Genomic DNA, 18391 nt, shown 5'->3' with positions numbered 1-18391 from the left:
CAGAGGGATGAGTCGCTGCACCAACTCTTCTTGCCTGACACCTGTCAAGATCCCGTGCTTGATCCAGGCTTCCTCATATTCCCGGCTGTGCGCCTTGCAGACGTCGATCTCCTCCAACAAACTCTTCAAACGTACAAAAAAGTCGTCAAAGGATTCATTCTCCGCCTGCTTGCAGCTGGTGAAGGCGCGGCAACGCAAAGCCTCGTTATTCCGACCTTTAACGTGCTTCTGTAAAAGGTCGAGCACATCCGTCACTGAAGACGTAGAATCGGGAGGCACTTGCAACGTGTGCTCCAAAACTCTCTGGGTCTCCAGCGACAAACACATCCGCAGTCGGATGAGCTGTTTGTTTGGAGGCATGCTATCAAGGTCCACCATCGTGGAGTAATCTGTCCACCGCCGCCTCCACTCACGAAAAAGCTGAAACGTGACGTCTGGTGAGAGGGCGGGTGGGGGTTGAACAGATCCCTTGGGAGCTGTTGGAGTAGCAAGAGTGCCTGAAGGACGCTGGTGTGGTGGAGGAAGGAGGGTATTGGCGCCTTGATGTGCGCTACCTGCGAGTGAGGGAGGGTGGGTTAGCGCCAGGGCCGCCAATATCGCATCAAAGCGCGCCTTTTCCTCCTCTCTTTGTATCTCCTCCCTCTGAAATTCCATCTCTCTGTGTCTCTCGTCCCTGTCGTCCACCTACCTCAGAAGTGGCATTGTCCGTCGCTGGAGGTGGGGGATGAGAGGCGGTGGGCGTAGAAGTTGGGGAGTCGTGTCTCCCATCTTGACGTTGTCCCTTCTTACCGACGATCTTAGTATGCTTGAACTGCGCTGTTTAGTATATAAAGTGGCGCCTCATCAGCTCGAACCACATATATATGACGTAAACAGCGCAGAAATAACGCATAGAGTTCACTGTTCTGTCCGTGAGTGCGTGCGTGCGTGCATGTGTGTGTGTGTGTGTGTGTGTGTGTGTGTCTGAGAGAGCAGATCGTGGTGGCCTTAATGCGGGTGGCTGGAACCGCTGCGGAGGCACGAACGTTAGTGTCTCCCCGGATGTCACACGAGAAGGGTGTACGCCTGCGTGCTCCGTGGGTACCTCAAAAAACAGGCCAATGCTCAACTCTCAGCTCTAGACACACTAATACACTGACACTAACACTGCGACCGTCACTAAAACGCACTGTGACGGCGCAACACTGCACGTCGCGGCGAAACACAACGCAACACAACACAACACACTAAGAGTCCACTCCCACATCGCCGGCAGTCGGCATTGTTTCTGCACTTGTAAGTCCACAAATCCTACACACTGCACCATGAAGGTTCCAAGTATTCCCTGGAGAAGGCAGTGATGGGTAGGGAAACACCGGGTAACACTGAAGTCCATTTATTAACGGATAGGAGAAATACAAGTAGTGACTAGCGTGTGCCATGCACGCGCTACGGAGTCAGACTGAGGCTGCATTGCCATATGGCAGCCTCGGGGCAATGTTGCTACATAACACGTGCAGTGTTGCCACGTAATTACATACATAGATGCTACTCGGCACAGTAGCTTATGTACAAGGTTGCTACTCGGCACAGTAGCTTAGATACATAACCTACAGTGGGTGGCAGGCCAAGGGTGGTGTTTGGCAGGCCAAGGGTGGTGTTTGGCAGGCTAAGGGTAGTGTTTGGCAGGTCAAGGGTTATGGGCGGCAGGCCAGAGGTGGTGGGAGGCAGGCCAAAGGGTGGTGTTTGGCAGGCTAAGGTTGTGTTTGGCAGGTCAAGAGTTGTGGGTAGCAGGTCAAGGGTGGTGGGTGACAGGCCAAGGGTGGTGTTTGGCAGGTCGAGAGTTGTGGGTGGCAGGTCAGGGGTGGTGGGTACCAGACCAAGGGTGGTGTTTGGTAGGTCAAGAGTTGTGGGTGGCAGGCCAAGGGTAACGGGTGGCAGGCCAGGAGTGGTGGATGGTAGGCCGGGAGAGCTGGGTGGGTGGTGGGTGGCACGCTGGCACGCTGGGTTGGTGTGTGGTAGGGTATATGTGGTAGACTCGGGGTAAGGGGTGGCAGAGTTGGGTATAGGGTAGGGGGACAGAGGTGATGGGTTGCAGGTCGGGTTGGGTGGGTGGGTGGCAGGTTAGGGGTGGTGGGTGGCAGGCCAGGAGTGGGTGGGTGGCAGACCAGGGGTGGTGGGTGGCAGGCTTGAGATAGAGGGTAGCAGGGCAGAGATGGTGGATGGTGGGTCGAGGTTGGGTGGATAGCAGGCCAGGGGTGATGGTTGGCAGGTCAGGGGTAGTGGATGGCAGGTCCTCGGTGGCAGGTCAGTGATGATGGGTGGCAAGTTAGTATCTTTGCAAATAGCCCTTCTCACCTACACACTCCGCCATACTAACACCCCTCTCACCCACACCACCCACCCACACACACAAACACACACACACACACACACACACACACACACACACATCGTCTCTCATTCTCCTCTCTTGTCCTCCCCCTCCCACTCACCTGAATTTCTCTATTTCAAGAATTATAATTATGTTTCTTACTTTAACAAGAATAATAAGTCAACACATGCAGTTAATACCACGGAGGAGAGCACCTGGAAAGATTAACTTGTTACGCGGTATAGTGGAATGGACTTATACAAGCAGAATGACAAGGTTTGTTGAGACTTGAATTGGCCCCGTGTGACAGGCGTAAGTAATGGGGGCAGAACACGAGATACAGTCCTTCATCAGTCAACGGTTACACGCACTATGTATAGCAGGTAATAAGAAAATCTCTCTCTCTCTCTCTCTCTCTCTCTCTCTCTCTCTCTCTCTCTCTCTCTCTCTCTCTCTCTCACGATCAATTTCTCGGTCTTATATTGTGAGGGTGCCGACTACAGCCTACACGCTAACGTAGATCCTTCGGCTATTCACAGATATTTTGGTTTTATGCGGGGAAGTCGGGAAAATTCTTGGGGAATATATGATGGGGAGGAATTACGCGAATAAATGAAGGGAAAATTATGGATATATACGATTGGAAAAATTTATGGGGAAATTGCGATAACAATTTATGAGAATTGATGATGGGAAAACCCGATGGGAATAAATGTTTATAAATATTGTTGAGAGTAAATCACGGAAAAATTTATGAGAAAATATGAAGAGAATATTTAATGGGAATAATTGATGGGAAGATGTATGGGAAAATTTTATAGTGAGAAAGAAAGGTGGGATAGAATGACTGGAAAAAATGAAAGGAAAACGGCGGATATTTTTTATAACAAGAAAATTTCATGCCAAAAATGGAAAAAGCATAAATAAACTGAGAGAAAAAAAAGGTTGGCAGGAAAACATGAATAAAGGTTAATATTACAGGTATTTCTATTCGGGTCAACGAATTCGGAAAGACAGTTTATTCTCAGCGGTGAGGTAAATTAGTCCATTAAAAACAAAAAAGAACTATTCAACTCGTTGATAAGGAAGGCTGATACGCGTGTTTTTTCTAAATTACCTCCCTTGATACCATAAAACCACGTGACATCATTAAGAACGTGATACACAATGATTCAATTATGTACTTGATAAATATCTTTCAATCAACACAAGAGGGAAATAAGTTTAGGGTTAATTGGCATTCTACAAGTATTCCTTCAGATATGAGTATGTTGAGTTATTTTTTTCGTCTTTTGGTCAATTTAGAGTTTTTTAAGTTGACCATTTGAAGCATTATTGGTAAAAACAATTCATTCTCTGTTTTTATTTTATTTTCTCTCTTTGTATTTCTTCCTTTCATGTCCACCAATATCTCTCTGATTTTCGCTCTCTCTTTTTCTCTCTTTTTTCTATATGTCTATCTCTCTTGTTTTTCAAATTTTAAGTCTCTACTCCGGCATACAATTAATTTATGAGAGAACCCAATATGACGCATCCTGTATACAAAATCAAGTATCGTGCGACAGGAATTGTAGAGGTGATATTTATGTTTGTATAGGGGTCACTTATGTTATACTAACTTAGTGTTAGTCTTGCCTCGTCTATTTTAACTTGCACTACCTTGAAGAAAACACATCACATTATTAATTACCACAGTGTTAAGTAACTAAGTTAGTTCACGTAGCTTTTGACGTTACATTCTTATAAAATTATGGCATTCATCGCTAGGGAGAACTTTTGGATCTAGCAAACTTGAGGAAGTTTAGTCCGTTAAAGTTAATATGGCGCATGTTGCTTCCTGGCAGCTGAGTGTTGGGCCACGGCAGCTGGCGACTCTGGGCACAACTGAGGCAGAACTTGATACCAACTTGTGGTGTAGTGGCCTAAGAGGGGCCAGCCAGCCAGCCAGCCAGTTGTGTGTGTGTGTGTGTGTGTGTGTGTGTGTGTGTGTGTGTGTGTGTTAATGTTATAATATATTTCTGCATTTCTACAATTAGGTAGGTTCTTTAAGTGCATATTCAAGATTAATAAATACACCTAGTCATTAATCAAGAAATATTCATAGAGGAACCAGTAGTGTTCTTCCTCCTGTGACTGCTGCACATAGGCTACTCGAATACTCCGCCTATTCATTAATAAATCACCCCCGTATTCTAAATGACAATGGGATAATGGTGTTTTTTTTAATAAAAATTTTTAATCGAGTAAAAGTAGAATTAGTTGTCGAAAATAGTAATAGAGTAGAAGTAAATTCATTAGCCTGTAAAGGGAATCGAGTAAAAGCAAAAATTACTGCTGTCGGAAAAATAATTAAAAGAATAAGGTAGAAAGTATTAATCTTGATTGATATGAGTTGCTGCTTTTCAATGAGAGAAATAATAAATGGAACTTCAAGTTTAAATGCCATCTTTAAGGTACATAGGAAACAATGAAGTATAATCTGAGCTCACTTAACACCCACATGCACCCAATAGTGGGAGATGAATGTCTCTACGTAACCACTAGCATTCCAGGTCCCAGAGTGTGACCCTTAATTCACCCAGTCTGCACTCAGTTGGCTTACTCCCACTATTTCATAGACGGGAAGAGAGCAACCGTCGGTCCAGCCTAGTTAGGCCAGCTCAGAGTACAACCAGGTGAACCCTGCCCCAGCTGAGGGAGGGTTCTATTTCCCGTTGATAAGATTTTTCCCTGGATGACTGACGAGATGTGGGGGTGGTTCCTGTGGTGTTGTATGAACCTAGGTGGGGAGATTCTGGTGGGCCAGGTCGACCAAGCCACAGTAGTTTGTCGTCAGAAACACCCGTTCACTTGCTGGTCGGGTTGTCTCTGCCCGTGCGTTGCCAGCTATATCTTCCAAACCACCATCACCACTAACCAATCGGGGTCTCTTGACCCTGCAAAAGGAGTGCTTTGTTAACTAGTGTTAAATTCTTCTCCGCCCTATCTTAACACTGCCTGAGATCGAATGAGGACTTACTTACACCAAGGTTGAACGCGCATGAAGAGACGAAGCCACGTGGTCGCTTTCCTCGGGGGAGCACGTATTTTGAGACGTCCGTCTGGGTCAGTGGCCGCCAACTGATTGAGACCGGGTCACAGACAGCGTCCCTCAGGGCACCCGCTTGTCCCCTCATCTACACCACAAAGATGCCGGAAAACCAGCATTTTAAAGTGGGCCAACCCAGGCATAGGTTAATGACCAACATCAGGGCCTGGGGAGTGAAAATAATAATAATAATAATAATAATAAAATTTAATAAAAAAATAATAAAAAAGCCAAAATAAAGCATAATAACAATAATAATGATAATAATAATAAAATACCACCCTCAAAAAAGAAAAAAAGATCAAGGTTAAGAAATGATATATGTGTGTTGTGTTGTCAAAGCAAGAGTAACAATTCAGACCCTGCAATCGTGTGTAAATGAGACAGAAATTCAGATCAGCAACCTGGGACTTGGTCACAATTTGTGTGATGCCATGTGGCAGCAGGGTCTACCATTAGACTAACATTATGCTTCCAATATCTTCCCAGGAGTTAATACCTCCCTGTTTGATAGCATGAGAGGGGTGTTGGTATTCTTGTAAACTAGAACTTGAGCAGTAGTGTAAAGGGATATTGGGCAGTGTCGAATAGAATTTTGTCAGTCAAGTTTAATGGACTTGGACTTGGTAATAACACATTTTTTTACACCAACAAATAATAGTGAGGATAAAGTCTTAGAAGAAAAAGACATCTTGAAGTTTAATGAGTGTCTGAATATAACGGGTGATTTTAAAGTAAAAGTTGAAGAGGGAAAGTAGCACCAGATGTAGGACCACATGAGTTGGGTAAAAGAAATGAGAGATGATAAATAGTAATTGACTTGCGGACACACACACACGCACAAACAAACACACACACAAACAAACAGACATACTTCTTTCTTTTATATAGATATATTAATAATATTATTATTATTATTATTATTATTATTACTATTATTATTATTATTATTATTATTATTGTTGTTATTATTATTATTATTATTATTATTATTATTATTATTATTATTATTATTATTATTATTATACATTAAAATTCGTTTTAGTAGTAGTAGTAGTAGTAGTAGGCTCAACTAATTTAACACAGATAGGATAGTTTCTTATGTATTAGGATATTTAATATTAAGGTAAATAAATGGTGGCGAAGGTGTGGCTATTGGGGGAGGCTGGAGGCCACGTTAAAAAAAAAAAAGTATAAAAAAAGTAGTAGTACTAGTAGTAGTAGTAGAAGTTAATATTTGTAATATTAGAAGTAGTAATTATTATTCTTGGTTATACTCGTATTATAGTTGTAGACATTAACGTTCGTGGCAGTAGCACACACACACACACACACACACATACACACACAAACACACACACCTGAATTTTCTTTAAAGTAACCTTGCCCAGCACCCTCGGGGAATCAGTTTGTGTGTTGCCTCACCGCTGAACGCGCTCATTTGACAGGAAGGAACATTTGATAACAGAGTAATGTGTTACCAAGCCGTGATGAGCTACGCACTAGACAAATGAACGTTGGCGTGGAGAGTGTCATTTTGTGATTCGAGATCCTGATTGTAGGTTAACTATTTCTTAATCTAACTTACCCTAACCCAAGCTAACAGAAGCTAACTTGATTCTCCTCAACTTATTTAACCCTATTAACCATAGGAAGATACTTAGACTCATGAGAAGTGAATAGTGTAATTCGTTCCCTTGTTATTACCGGTCGAGATATGTTAACAAAAGGCGAAAATATTTGGTGGATTCCGACAGTGTGATCATTCTAAATAGTTTGTTAATGAAACTTTTTTACTTTACTGATGACCTGCAGCAAGGCGAGTTGACATCCATGGCGGCTCATGTTTATATAAGTATATAAGAGCATGAAACTATTAAACATCAAATCATCACTTCCCTCGACTCTACTATAATTGGTATGTATTAAGACACCATGCAAAGAGTGCATTACTATAAATCACTTTCCTAAATTTCACAAACACAAAGCAGACGATCTTTCCAAATTCTAATAAGTCTATTATTTTAACTGTTGTATATTAATAATTTACATTCTAATATTCGAATCTGTCAGTGCGTAGAAATGTACAATATATAGGGGGATGTAATAATGGGGTTAATTTCAGTGAGTTTAAGACATAGATACATACTGCCCCTGCATATTAAGATGCTATAATCGGCCAAAGTCTTTTATCCACCATTAACCGAGTCTCACTTTCAACACAAAATTATATTCAAGTACATATTAAACAATTTAAAAAAAATATACATGTGACATTCTTACAACTCAGCACAATAATTATACTTGCCTTACTGAAACTTTAACTTATGATAATTTACCTACCATATCTTAACCTAGCCGCTCAGAAATTCCTAGATTAAATTTGATAAAACTATTCTTGTTTTTATTGTATATTTATATAATTACATACACATTATAGTAAATATTTAATGAACTTAGAAGTTTTCATTATCGTATTATTTCTAGCTATCCGTAAGAAAAATATAATCACGAAACTACATAAATGAAACTCTCAAAATAAAATATTACATTCTTGTTGGGTGGTCGGTCAATTCAACCCCTGATCAACTCAACTCCTGTCAACTGAAATATTGGTCAATTCATTCCCTGTCAACTCAAACCCTGTAAACTCAATCGAGATAATATTATTACTCTCCCTGCAGCCTGCACTGGATGACACTCTCCAAGTCTCGCTTCACGTTGTGTCTGAGTGCCGCACGGACCGCTATTCTTTATAATGTTTTGTTTTTGTCTTTTACAATATGGTGATTATATTATTACATATAAGCAATTAATCTAAGATATCGAAGTTTGCTTCGCTTATTTTTATAGTTTTCAACTTTAGCAGCAGAGGGATTCCACATTTCTTCAATGCCTTTGTACTCACCCTTCTGCCTTCACTCTGTTCAGTGGACTGAAATGCCTGTCTGTACAAATTAGAAACTTTATAACTTAAGGAGACTTTGAAACAAGTAGACCTTATATAAATTGGCATATCGTCTTGTTGCAAAATTTGTAAGATATGAAAATGAAGCAGACAAACTTCGATGTCATCGATTAATTATTTATATGTAATAATAAAAGCAATATGTTTGGTTTCTTGGGTATATATGAGTATAGTCAGCAGCTGGCCCATATTGGCTATTCTCATGGTTTACAATTACCATCCTAACCTAACCTAACCTAATCTAACTATAACAGAAAACTTTTACAAATTTCTTGGTATTACTTTAAAAGAGATGTACAGATTAATGGGCAACATTAGGAACGTTTTCAATAGAATTAAACGTTTTCCGTTCCTTAAGAACATCTCCCAAATTGTGGAGAAATAAATTTTTACCAAGCCTAACCTAACCAATCATAACCTAACCAAAAAAGAACAACCAATACAACCTAAGGATCCAAACCTAACGACTCCCACTTGGTCACGTCTCTGTTACATACCAAGTCTGGTCTTGGTGCCATCATAACACTCTGCAAAATTGTTCTAAGAGTTCACAAATCTTACTCCGGAAAAGCTTGTCCTGACTTTTTCCACCTATCTTAACAACTTGGCTATGTAGCCTTCAGCCTGTCCAGCCAGGAAGTCACGGCTAAGTAGCCACTCCCCCAAAATAAGATAACATTTTCGTGTTTCTCAATCATTAACCTAACCTAACCTACCTATTATCGAAAATATTAACATGTACCCGGTAATATTTAAAAGACAAAAGTGTGAGGGTTAACAAGTAATATTAGGAACATTTTCCATTGAAGAAAATGATGGAAGAATAATTTTTAACAAACCTAACCTAACCCAAAAGTAAAACCAAAAGAACCTAAGGAACCAAACCTAGCGATTCTCACATATCAGGATATATGACTTTCCAACCTAAATTAACATCCCGGCTATGCAGCCTCCGGTCTGCCTTGCCGGGAATCCCCGGTTAAGTAGCCAGTTCCCCCAAAAAATAAAAAGGTTCATGATGCAGGACTGGAACTGGTGACATCCAGTGCAGGGAGAGTGCTAATATAACTGTAGTAGCCCCTTTCTAAAAGACAGTAATGGTTATTTAAATGTGAACTACCTAAATTACATATAATTACTACACCCACGGTAATTAAACTATGAGCAAGTGTCTAGTGATGTATGTCACGTAGTCTCATTACCCGTGGTGCACTTCTGACCGTGGTGACCACGGTCATTTTTTAAGGGTTCTCATGCATAATATTTTAAACCAAAAAATGATAATTTATTGCGTTAGTTTATAAAGTTGTTTTAGTTTCTGCTTTGATAATTTAATTTTTAGTGCGAATGAATTAGGAGGTATCGATAAATTTTGTCTTGTTTAATATTATATAAAATTTCCTGTTCTGCGAAAATAAACAATATTGTGCTTTAATGTTAATAAGATATACTGTACATGAATATTCAGTGTTATCGTGTGTTCCAATATTTGTATAAATTTTGTTTGCTGTCACTGAAATGTTTTAGAAAGTGAACATTCACTTTGATTTTCTTAGGGGTAGTCTACAAATAATGTGTTAATGAATAGTAATTAAAATTTCACTGATATTGTCGAATTAATGGAAATTGAGTTAAACAGCGGCCGAGTCCATACGTTATACTGTAGTAATACTACAGTATAACCTTTTCCAATGGTCGCGTCACCGGCCGCTGAGATTGGCCTTGGTCGAATGCAATATCATCCATATTACCAAAGGCTTAGTATATAGTGGGTTGTATTCACACTGTTCCCTAACGAGCACCTAACAAGGACATATAGGACATATTCCTGTATGTGTAGGAATATGTCCTATATATCCTTGTTAGGTGCTCGTTAGGACTCGGCCGCTGCTTAACTCAATTTCCATTAATTCGACAATATCAGTGAGATTTTATATTACCATTCATTAACACATTATATCTAAGGTGTCCCAGAAAAATGTCCCTGGCTTCATCCCTTCCTGCCTGCCCCCTGCTTTCCTATCTTCCTCCAACTCACAGTGTCTCAGGGAGCAGGTATCCAATCACTTTTGGGTAGACTGGGATGTCCCCGACACAAACCAATGACCTTCAGGAGAGGAGGCGAGCGTTCTCTTCTCTCACTCGCCTTGAACCTCAAACGTAACTTAACCTAACCTATCGGGCTGTTGAAATTTGAGTTGCAGAATTTTGTCTTTTTTACTATCATAATGTTGGGACTTTGCATGGTGACTGTCAGAAAGGTGAGGTGTCTGATATGTGAGAGAACCACAGATAAACACAAACTTCAGAATTGATGTTGTTTTATAGGAAATAAGATGGAAGAGACAACGTTCTCAACAACGACAGCTGCAGCCACACCTCGGTCATCAGCAAAAGATATATACGGTAGTCACCTGCTGGGCTTCACAAGTGCCTGCGTCTTCATCATCGCCATCATTGGTACAGTTGGTAAGTCTTGTGAAGTGTCATTGTCAGTATGCTTGGTAAGCCTTAAGAGCAAATCGTACTCTGTTCAAAAATATCACGAACGTTATAGATCTACAGTCAATGCATCTATACCCTATGGTCTGTTGGAGTAAAAAATGAGCAATAACACCGGAAGCATTGAGGTATCGGATAGGTTGGTACCTCATAAACTTGTACAGTATTCTGTGATAAAAGTTTGTTAAATAATGCCACAAATATTTTTATTAATTCTAAGCATTCATGTGCAATATATTGCTTTAGTGATGAATAAATATCGATGCATTTGTGCAACTCGGTAGGAGGACTGAGTGTGAACCTCGAGATGAGTTGCAATTTCATAGACTTTCCCTGTTATGTATGGGAGAAACCATTAGTAAGTAAAAGGGTTGACTAAATTAATTGTGAATATATGCTATGTTTAAATTTCTCCCTTACCTTAAAGTATAATAAATTGGTATCAAATCATAAATTTTATTTATGTTAACTACAATAGTTTAAGGGAAATAAAACGGAATGCATAGATATGAAAATACACATAATGTATTTGAAACATTATTTGCCAGTCTAGGGTTATATGATATGAATACTGCATCAGTCGAGGTTATATTTATTTAATAATTTATTGGAGCATAACTTGGTAGTTGCGGTCATATGATTCGGCCACATGCACCCACACAGGATAAAAGACAAGAACTTTAACGCCGAAACCTCAAAGGAAACGCGAGTTGCGATTATCGCCCTTCACTGCAAGGGCAATGCAGTTCTATTTTTACCATAAATATCGGTAACAATGAAATATGATAATTTGTAACTAATGATTTGTGTTTTGAGATGCGAGTGTGTAAACTTTACCACATGCACCAACTAGTCATTTTGCATTATATTATTCATCGAATGGAATACTGTAACCCATTAAGTATTTATACATATTAAAGAACAATTTATATTCTACACACAAACCAAGATAACATTACATACAAAGGAACGAAATAGATATGGAATGATCGTGAAATGCGATTATAGTAACACTGTCACGCAAGAGGAGCAGCAGACTTACCAATACACGGCGATAACCGCAGGAATACATTTCAAGTCTTCAACTGATTGTATACTCCAGGCACATTTAAAATTTCAGCCAATCAGTGCGTGTTCTGCTTTGAAATATATATATATATATATATATATATATATATATATATATATATATATATATATATATATATATATATATATATATATATATATATATATATATATATATATATATATATATAAAATCATACCGTGATCTAGTATATGCTGATAACCAAAAGGAAAGAAAAAACACGGTTCCCAAGTTTGCACCCCGAAGATGAATACAAGCAGAACCCCCTATATATATATATATATATATATATATATATATATATATATATATATATATATATATATATATATATATATATATATATATATATTTCATGTAAACTAAAATGAAAACGTGGATAAGATAAATCTTGATAAAATCACACGGGAAAATGGGAACAACGGAGCACCTTAGCTTTCGTCTTTATTCAAGACATCTTCAGAGGCAACTGGACTACATGGACAGAGAGAGGCTTAAATATACAGGGTGACCTTAAAAACATGAGGTCAGGTCATAATGATGTCATCCACTAATCCCCACACCAACACACACGTAGAGGAGCTTAAGAGAAGGGGGTGACGTGACTAGTCAGGTCAGGTCAAAAATAAGGGACCCACAAAATAACTATCATACATCTAGATCAAAGGTTTTCAAAGCATTTTTAACCTTGGGCCACTGACAAATAAATTTATGTAACATATTATCAGTTTTGAACTGACCATCACTAAGGTTTATTGATTTTAATTCCTTAATCAAACTAGCTTCAACCAGAAGTCTTTCTGTGACACAAGATGATTTAAATACTTCTAAGCTTTTTTCCCAAGCAATGGGGTGATTATTATTCCTAACATGAACGAACAAGGCACTGCTTTCAGATGCTGTTCTGATATTATACTTATGTTGTTTGATTCTGAGCTGCAGTGTTTTTCCTGTTTGTCCTACATAATTACAATTACATTTGCTACATGGAATACAATAAACACTTCCATTTACATTCAAACTTGGGCTATTCCTTATTAACATATTGGTAATGGTAGAGTCATACTTGAAAACAACATTAATATTTAGAAGCTTGAGGGACCGAACTAACGGGACAAATTCATTACGATAGGGCAGAGTCAAAATATTCTTAAGTGTAGGAACTTGTCTGGTTTGAGAGGAATGAAAGGATTTTTTAGCCCTTTTAAAACAACGATCAACAAACACAGAAGGGTACCCGAGTTTCTGTGCAATGGAACGAATGTGTTTCAATTCATCGTTAATAAATTCAGAGTCACAAATACGCAGACATCTTAATAATAATAATAATAATAATAATTGACGGTTTATTGAAAAAGTTCTGCAGCCCGAAGGCTGAAAATATACATTGGACATAAATGACTTATTACATACATTGGTGGTTTAACAAAAGCCTTAAGAACATAGCAGAAAAAACTGACATTTTGGTAGACTCAAGGTGATTCGATAAAAAGTGAATGAAACTGTCTACCTGTGTGGGCTTTCTATATACCTTAAATTTATAGTTTTGGCCATTTCTCATGATAAGCATATCAAGGAATGGAAGGGATCCATTTATTTCTCTTTCAATTTTGAATGTGATGCACACAGCATACATTAGTAACTGAAAAAATAGTATTAAGTACACACAAAAATATTATCACTATTATTTAGAAGTTACTGAGTCCACCAATACCCGTGAACCATGCTTCCTAACCTAACACATAGATTCCACCTGCACTCAGTAGTTTTTTAAGGCACAACCAACAGGCACCCGTAGTTTAAGGCCCAAACCAGCCTTTCTCAACCTTGGAAATGTACCTCTAAGTTCCACTGGACTCTTGGTCCCAGTGTGTGACCCTGTATCACTCAGCTGGCTTCACTTTACCCCAGTACATCCATGAAACGGAAGGGAGTGAGCCACTCAGACCTTGTACAGTTGAGAGAAGCTTTAGCTTCCCGTTAGTAAAAGGTTTTCACTAAGCTGCTTGAAGATATGTGGTATTGTGAGCCGAGGTAGAGGAGAGTTGATGACCCCAAACGATCGTCACGTCGTTAGTTGGGCACCTAGACAGCTGGGTTCACTCCAACTCTCACCATACTCAACAGGTGGCTCAAACCCAGGTCAGTGGACGGTCATACAGCTCGCTTCACCACTCGTGTCTCATACCGCCAGTGGACGTTATCATACCGCGTGGGGTCTGCAGAACCCTGAAAAACCCGGGCTGTTAGCTATTGTCTCACATCACCGTTTGTTCCTACCCCCTATCAAGCTTTATCTGAGATTGAATAAAACTTACTTGTTAATACTGATGTTAAATAAACGAAGGAACCAGGTCACGCCATCAGTCTCTCCTGGGTACAGCACAGAGGTGGTCCTTGACCTCTCTCACAGCTGCCCAGCCACGCTTCCTCACTGGTTCACGCTTTCCAGGAGTGACTTATTTACCAGACGGTTAACAGCTTAATTAGGACGTACGCAACATTTTCAGACTGGGAAACGATCTATAATTATTTTCAATTTAATAACTGATATTTAATTTCATGATTCGCGTCCCTATTAACTCGGTAAATTACATTTAATATCATATAGGCCTAGTTCCACAACCTCTGGCTACGTGAGGGAGCGCGGTCTTCCCTCAGACGACCTTGAACTCAGCGTCACCAATGGCGCGGCGTTTGAAATTACACTGAAATTTCTGAATATTACACACACACATATATATATATATATATATATATATATATATATATATATATATATATATATATATATATATATATATATATATATATATATGAGTGTGTGTGTGTGTGTGTAAATAAATCACTGTAGGTGCTCGTGATCCATGTGTATGCTGATAACCAAATGAAAAAAAGAAGAAAACGTGAAGTTCTCAAACAATTTCGTGTTATTCACATCTTCAGGGGTGAATACAGACTAATAAGTAGTTACTGACAAGGCTAATATATATTGTATACTGTACAATAAAGGAGGGTGAGATCAAATCCCTAGTGTCAGCATGTCTTTCCCATTAAGTAGTGACCCAACACTTTCACCTGGCTACAAATATTTTAATCACAACATTTTCCAATTTGTATATGCCATTACTTAAATTTATGTTTACAGAATTACAAAGTACTGTAAGATAGAGGAGGCCTTAGCCCGGCCAATGCAATGATTATTATCTCTCATATGAGTGAACAAAGCATTAGATTCATGGCCCCTTCGTACCCACCACCACCTACATCCACTTCTTCAGTTCCGCCATTGATAACAGAGCAACAGATTCTTGAAAATCATTCATCCCGGCATCCAGTTAATTTCAAAAGCATTGATTATATAGTAATTAAGTTCACATTAATACACAAAAGAAGACACGACTCATTAGAAGGGTAGAAAGAAAACTGTTACTCTCTCTCTCGAGGTAAGGAGAGAAAAAACTGCTGACGTGTAAGTCATCAGAACTCACACCACTCTTAGCATAAAGTAGATACGAGGAGTTATGTCACTCCTTAGAAATCCCACAGGATACGAGAAAGATAAACGTGAGGCGTATTATACAACCTTTACCGAACGTAAGATTTGGTAGGCTTTCTTCACTACTTGATAAATCAGCATCTTTCAACATTGTAATACGAATCTTTTCAGGCTACATTAATCGACCTTGTTGTAATAAGAGAGATTTAAAAAATGGTATTTGTTTGTGTATTTTTCTGTGTAGTGAGACATTTCCAGTATACTAATGTCTTGTGGGACTTTGGTCTCTATAAACCTGTTTTTGTTCAATTGAAGTTCATTTAAGATCATATTGATTTTTGTTTTACTATGGAATATAAAACGATGTTATAATGCACGTTGAAGGCTAAGATACAATAATTACAACTGGAGAATGATATAATTTCATTACCGAAATATGATAGAAAAATATCATGATAGAGGCTAATCATACTGACAATTTCGTCAAGTTGTTTCTCGTGATGGCGGAGAATTGAATGATTCGCGAGAAACATTACTTAACTTAACCTAATAATAAGCTAACTTGGAGGGAGTGACAACTTAGCACATTTTCTTGGCCATCGAGGGAGACAATATTACGTGATTTGTTCATAAGATTGACTAAGGTGAAATATTATTCCTGTTTGTTAAAGGCTTAATAGTATACATTCTTAGATCTTAACTTGTTCCATTTAATGTTTGGTCGAGCTTCCTTCATCAATAATCATATATTACTGGTTATTCTATGTCTCAAAAGACACGGTATATATTACAACAATTAAACTGCTCATTAGAACATTACCTCGACTGAGTTACCACTCACTAATTTATTTTCTTTCAAACCTATTAGGAATATCTCTCGGGTCCTTGGCTCTCCTGATGAGCAAGAAACTCCGTCAGAGTCCTTCCACAGCGTTCATGGTCAACCTTCTTGTCTGCCTGTTACCCGTGTGTGCCTTCGGGATGCCTATGTATGGAGTCGGGTGTCTGCAAGCTCAACAGTACGGCGATGTTACATTCTCAAAGGGAGTGTGCTTGACATTTTTTACACTAGGCCTCATACTAAGTCAAGTGCACATACACACCATCTGCGCACTCGCCTTCAACAGGTAAGAAATTTGTCTCATAGCTAAGATAATCGTATCTGTAAGGTACACGGAATATGTAAATTTTATTAATTTGGAATGTGATTTGATCTATAAATATCAAGAAATATATTACTGAAGACATATTATTAATTAAAATGTGAATTATTGGATAAAAATTAAGAATTTTTTTTCATGTCATATTATTAAGTTGAAATGTGAAGTATAGTGAAATTGGTCAAATCCTGGTGCAGAATGCTGGCTGTCGTGTACCCAATGTTGTACAAGCGAGTGATGCAACAAAGGAAGGTGATGCACTACTTGATCATACTATGGGTCTACTCCACCCTACTCTGGCTCCCTCTTACCTTCGGAGTAAGTAACAACAAAACATTGCCTGGAGAATATGAACTAATAAAATATTGTTTTCTAGATGGTGTCATGTTTTTTTTTTTGAGTTATTAAGAAAAAGCTTATTGGGAGGAGTAACATTTGTTTTTGTTTAATAAATTATATGCATTTATAATTATAATTATAATGCATCGATAATTATAATTTACTAATAACTACTTCCTAACGTACATTAACTTAGGTTTGGTTCATTTTCTTCATTGACATAGTAGCATTCACTGAGGGAAATGGTCTCATAATTCCAGGCGTCAAGAGCTTTTAGTTGACCATGTGGTGGACGATGGAAATAAAGCTCTCGGCTAGATATTTGACGGTGGCAGGCTGGCTGGCTGGCTGGCGAACTATAATACGATAACACCATAATGAGTTTCAAATAGTCTAGTGTGTCACAGTAAATTCAATGAACGCACAAACTTTTTCGTTACTCCCACTCATGTTTCCGGTTGGTACTGTGAACTGGTTTTAGCCACAATTGTCTTCCTACTTTGGCAACCTGTAAACACTTTTTCTCAGTCAAACATTAATCAGAAACTAGTTAAATTATTATATATATATATATACATATATATATATATATATATATATATATATATATATATATATATATATATATATATATATATATATATATATATATATATATATATATATATATATATATATATATATATCACTGTAGTGCATACACACATGTGAATTACACGAAAGCGGCTCATCTGCTAGGTCACGTAGACGCCACTTTTCACTACAACGGCACAAGCAAAGCATATTTTAGCATTAAAACTTCATCATCATCATCACATATCATCATCATCACTATAGGACCATCCATCATCGCTACATATCAATTATCACCAATTATGTGTTACCGTCATTACTACTCAGAAACAATACTCAATTATTATATCAATTGAACACAAACAAATATTTTATATATATATATATATATATATATATATATATATATATATATATATATATATATATATATATATATATATATATATATATATATATATATATATATATAAAGTATAACAAAGAAGACTGTTTGTCTGTTTGTTTATTTGTTTGTGTGTCCGCACGAGAATCTCGGAAATTACTTTACCGATCTGTAGTGATGATGGATGGTGTTATATGTAGTGATGATGGATGGTGATATTTGTAGTGATGATGGATAATGTTATATGTAGTGATGATGGATGGTGATATTTGTAGTGATGATGGATGGTGTTATATGTAGTGATGATGGATGGTGATATTTGTAGTGATGATGGATAATGTTATATGTAGTGATGATGGATGTTGTTATATGTAGTGATGATGGGTGGTGTTATATTTAGTGATGATGGATGGTGATATTTGTAGTGATGATGG

At 38.2% G+C, this 18391-nt stretch overlaps 1 protein-coding gene across 1 annotated transcript in view; it reads left to right on the top strand.

The window, feature by feature from the left end:
• Positions 1–18391, top strand: part of LOC121867337 (protein trapped in endoderm-1-like) — a 78920-nt gene that overhangs the window by 22863 nt on the left and 37666 nt on the right. Inside the window, exons 3-5 of the mRNA XM_042367264.1 lie at positions 10738–10878; positions 16369–16627; positions 16858–16978. Of these exons, the coding sequence (XP_042223198.1) occupies positions 10738–10878; positions 16369–16627; positions 16858–16978 (521 nt within the window). The remainder of the gene's footprint in view (positions 1–10737; positions 10879–16368; positions 16628–16857; positions 16979–18391) is intronic.

Source organism: Homarus americanus, unplaced genomic scaffold, assembly GCF_018991925.1.
Source record: "Homarus americanus isolate GMGI-L3 unplaced genomic scaffold, GMGI_Hamer_2.0 scaffold6317, whole genome shotgun sequence".
NCBI classification, from domain to species: Eukaryota; Metazoa; Arthropoda; class Malacostraca; order Decapoda; family Nephropidae; genus Homarus; species Homarus americanus.
The sequence above is the reverse complement of the archived record's forward strand: the minus strand, read 5'-3'. Positions and strand labels throughout refer to the sequence as shown.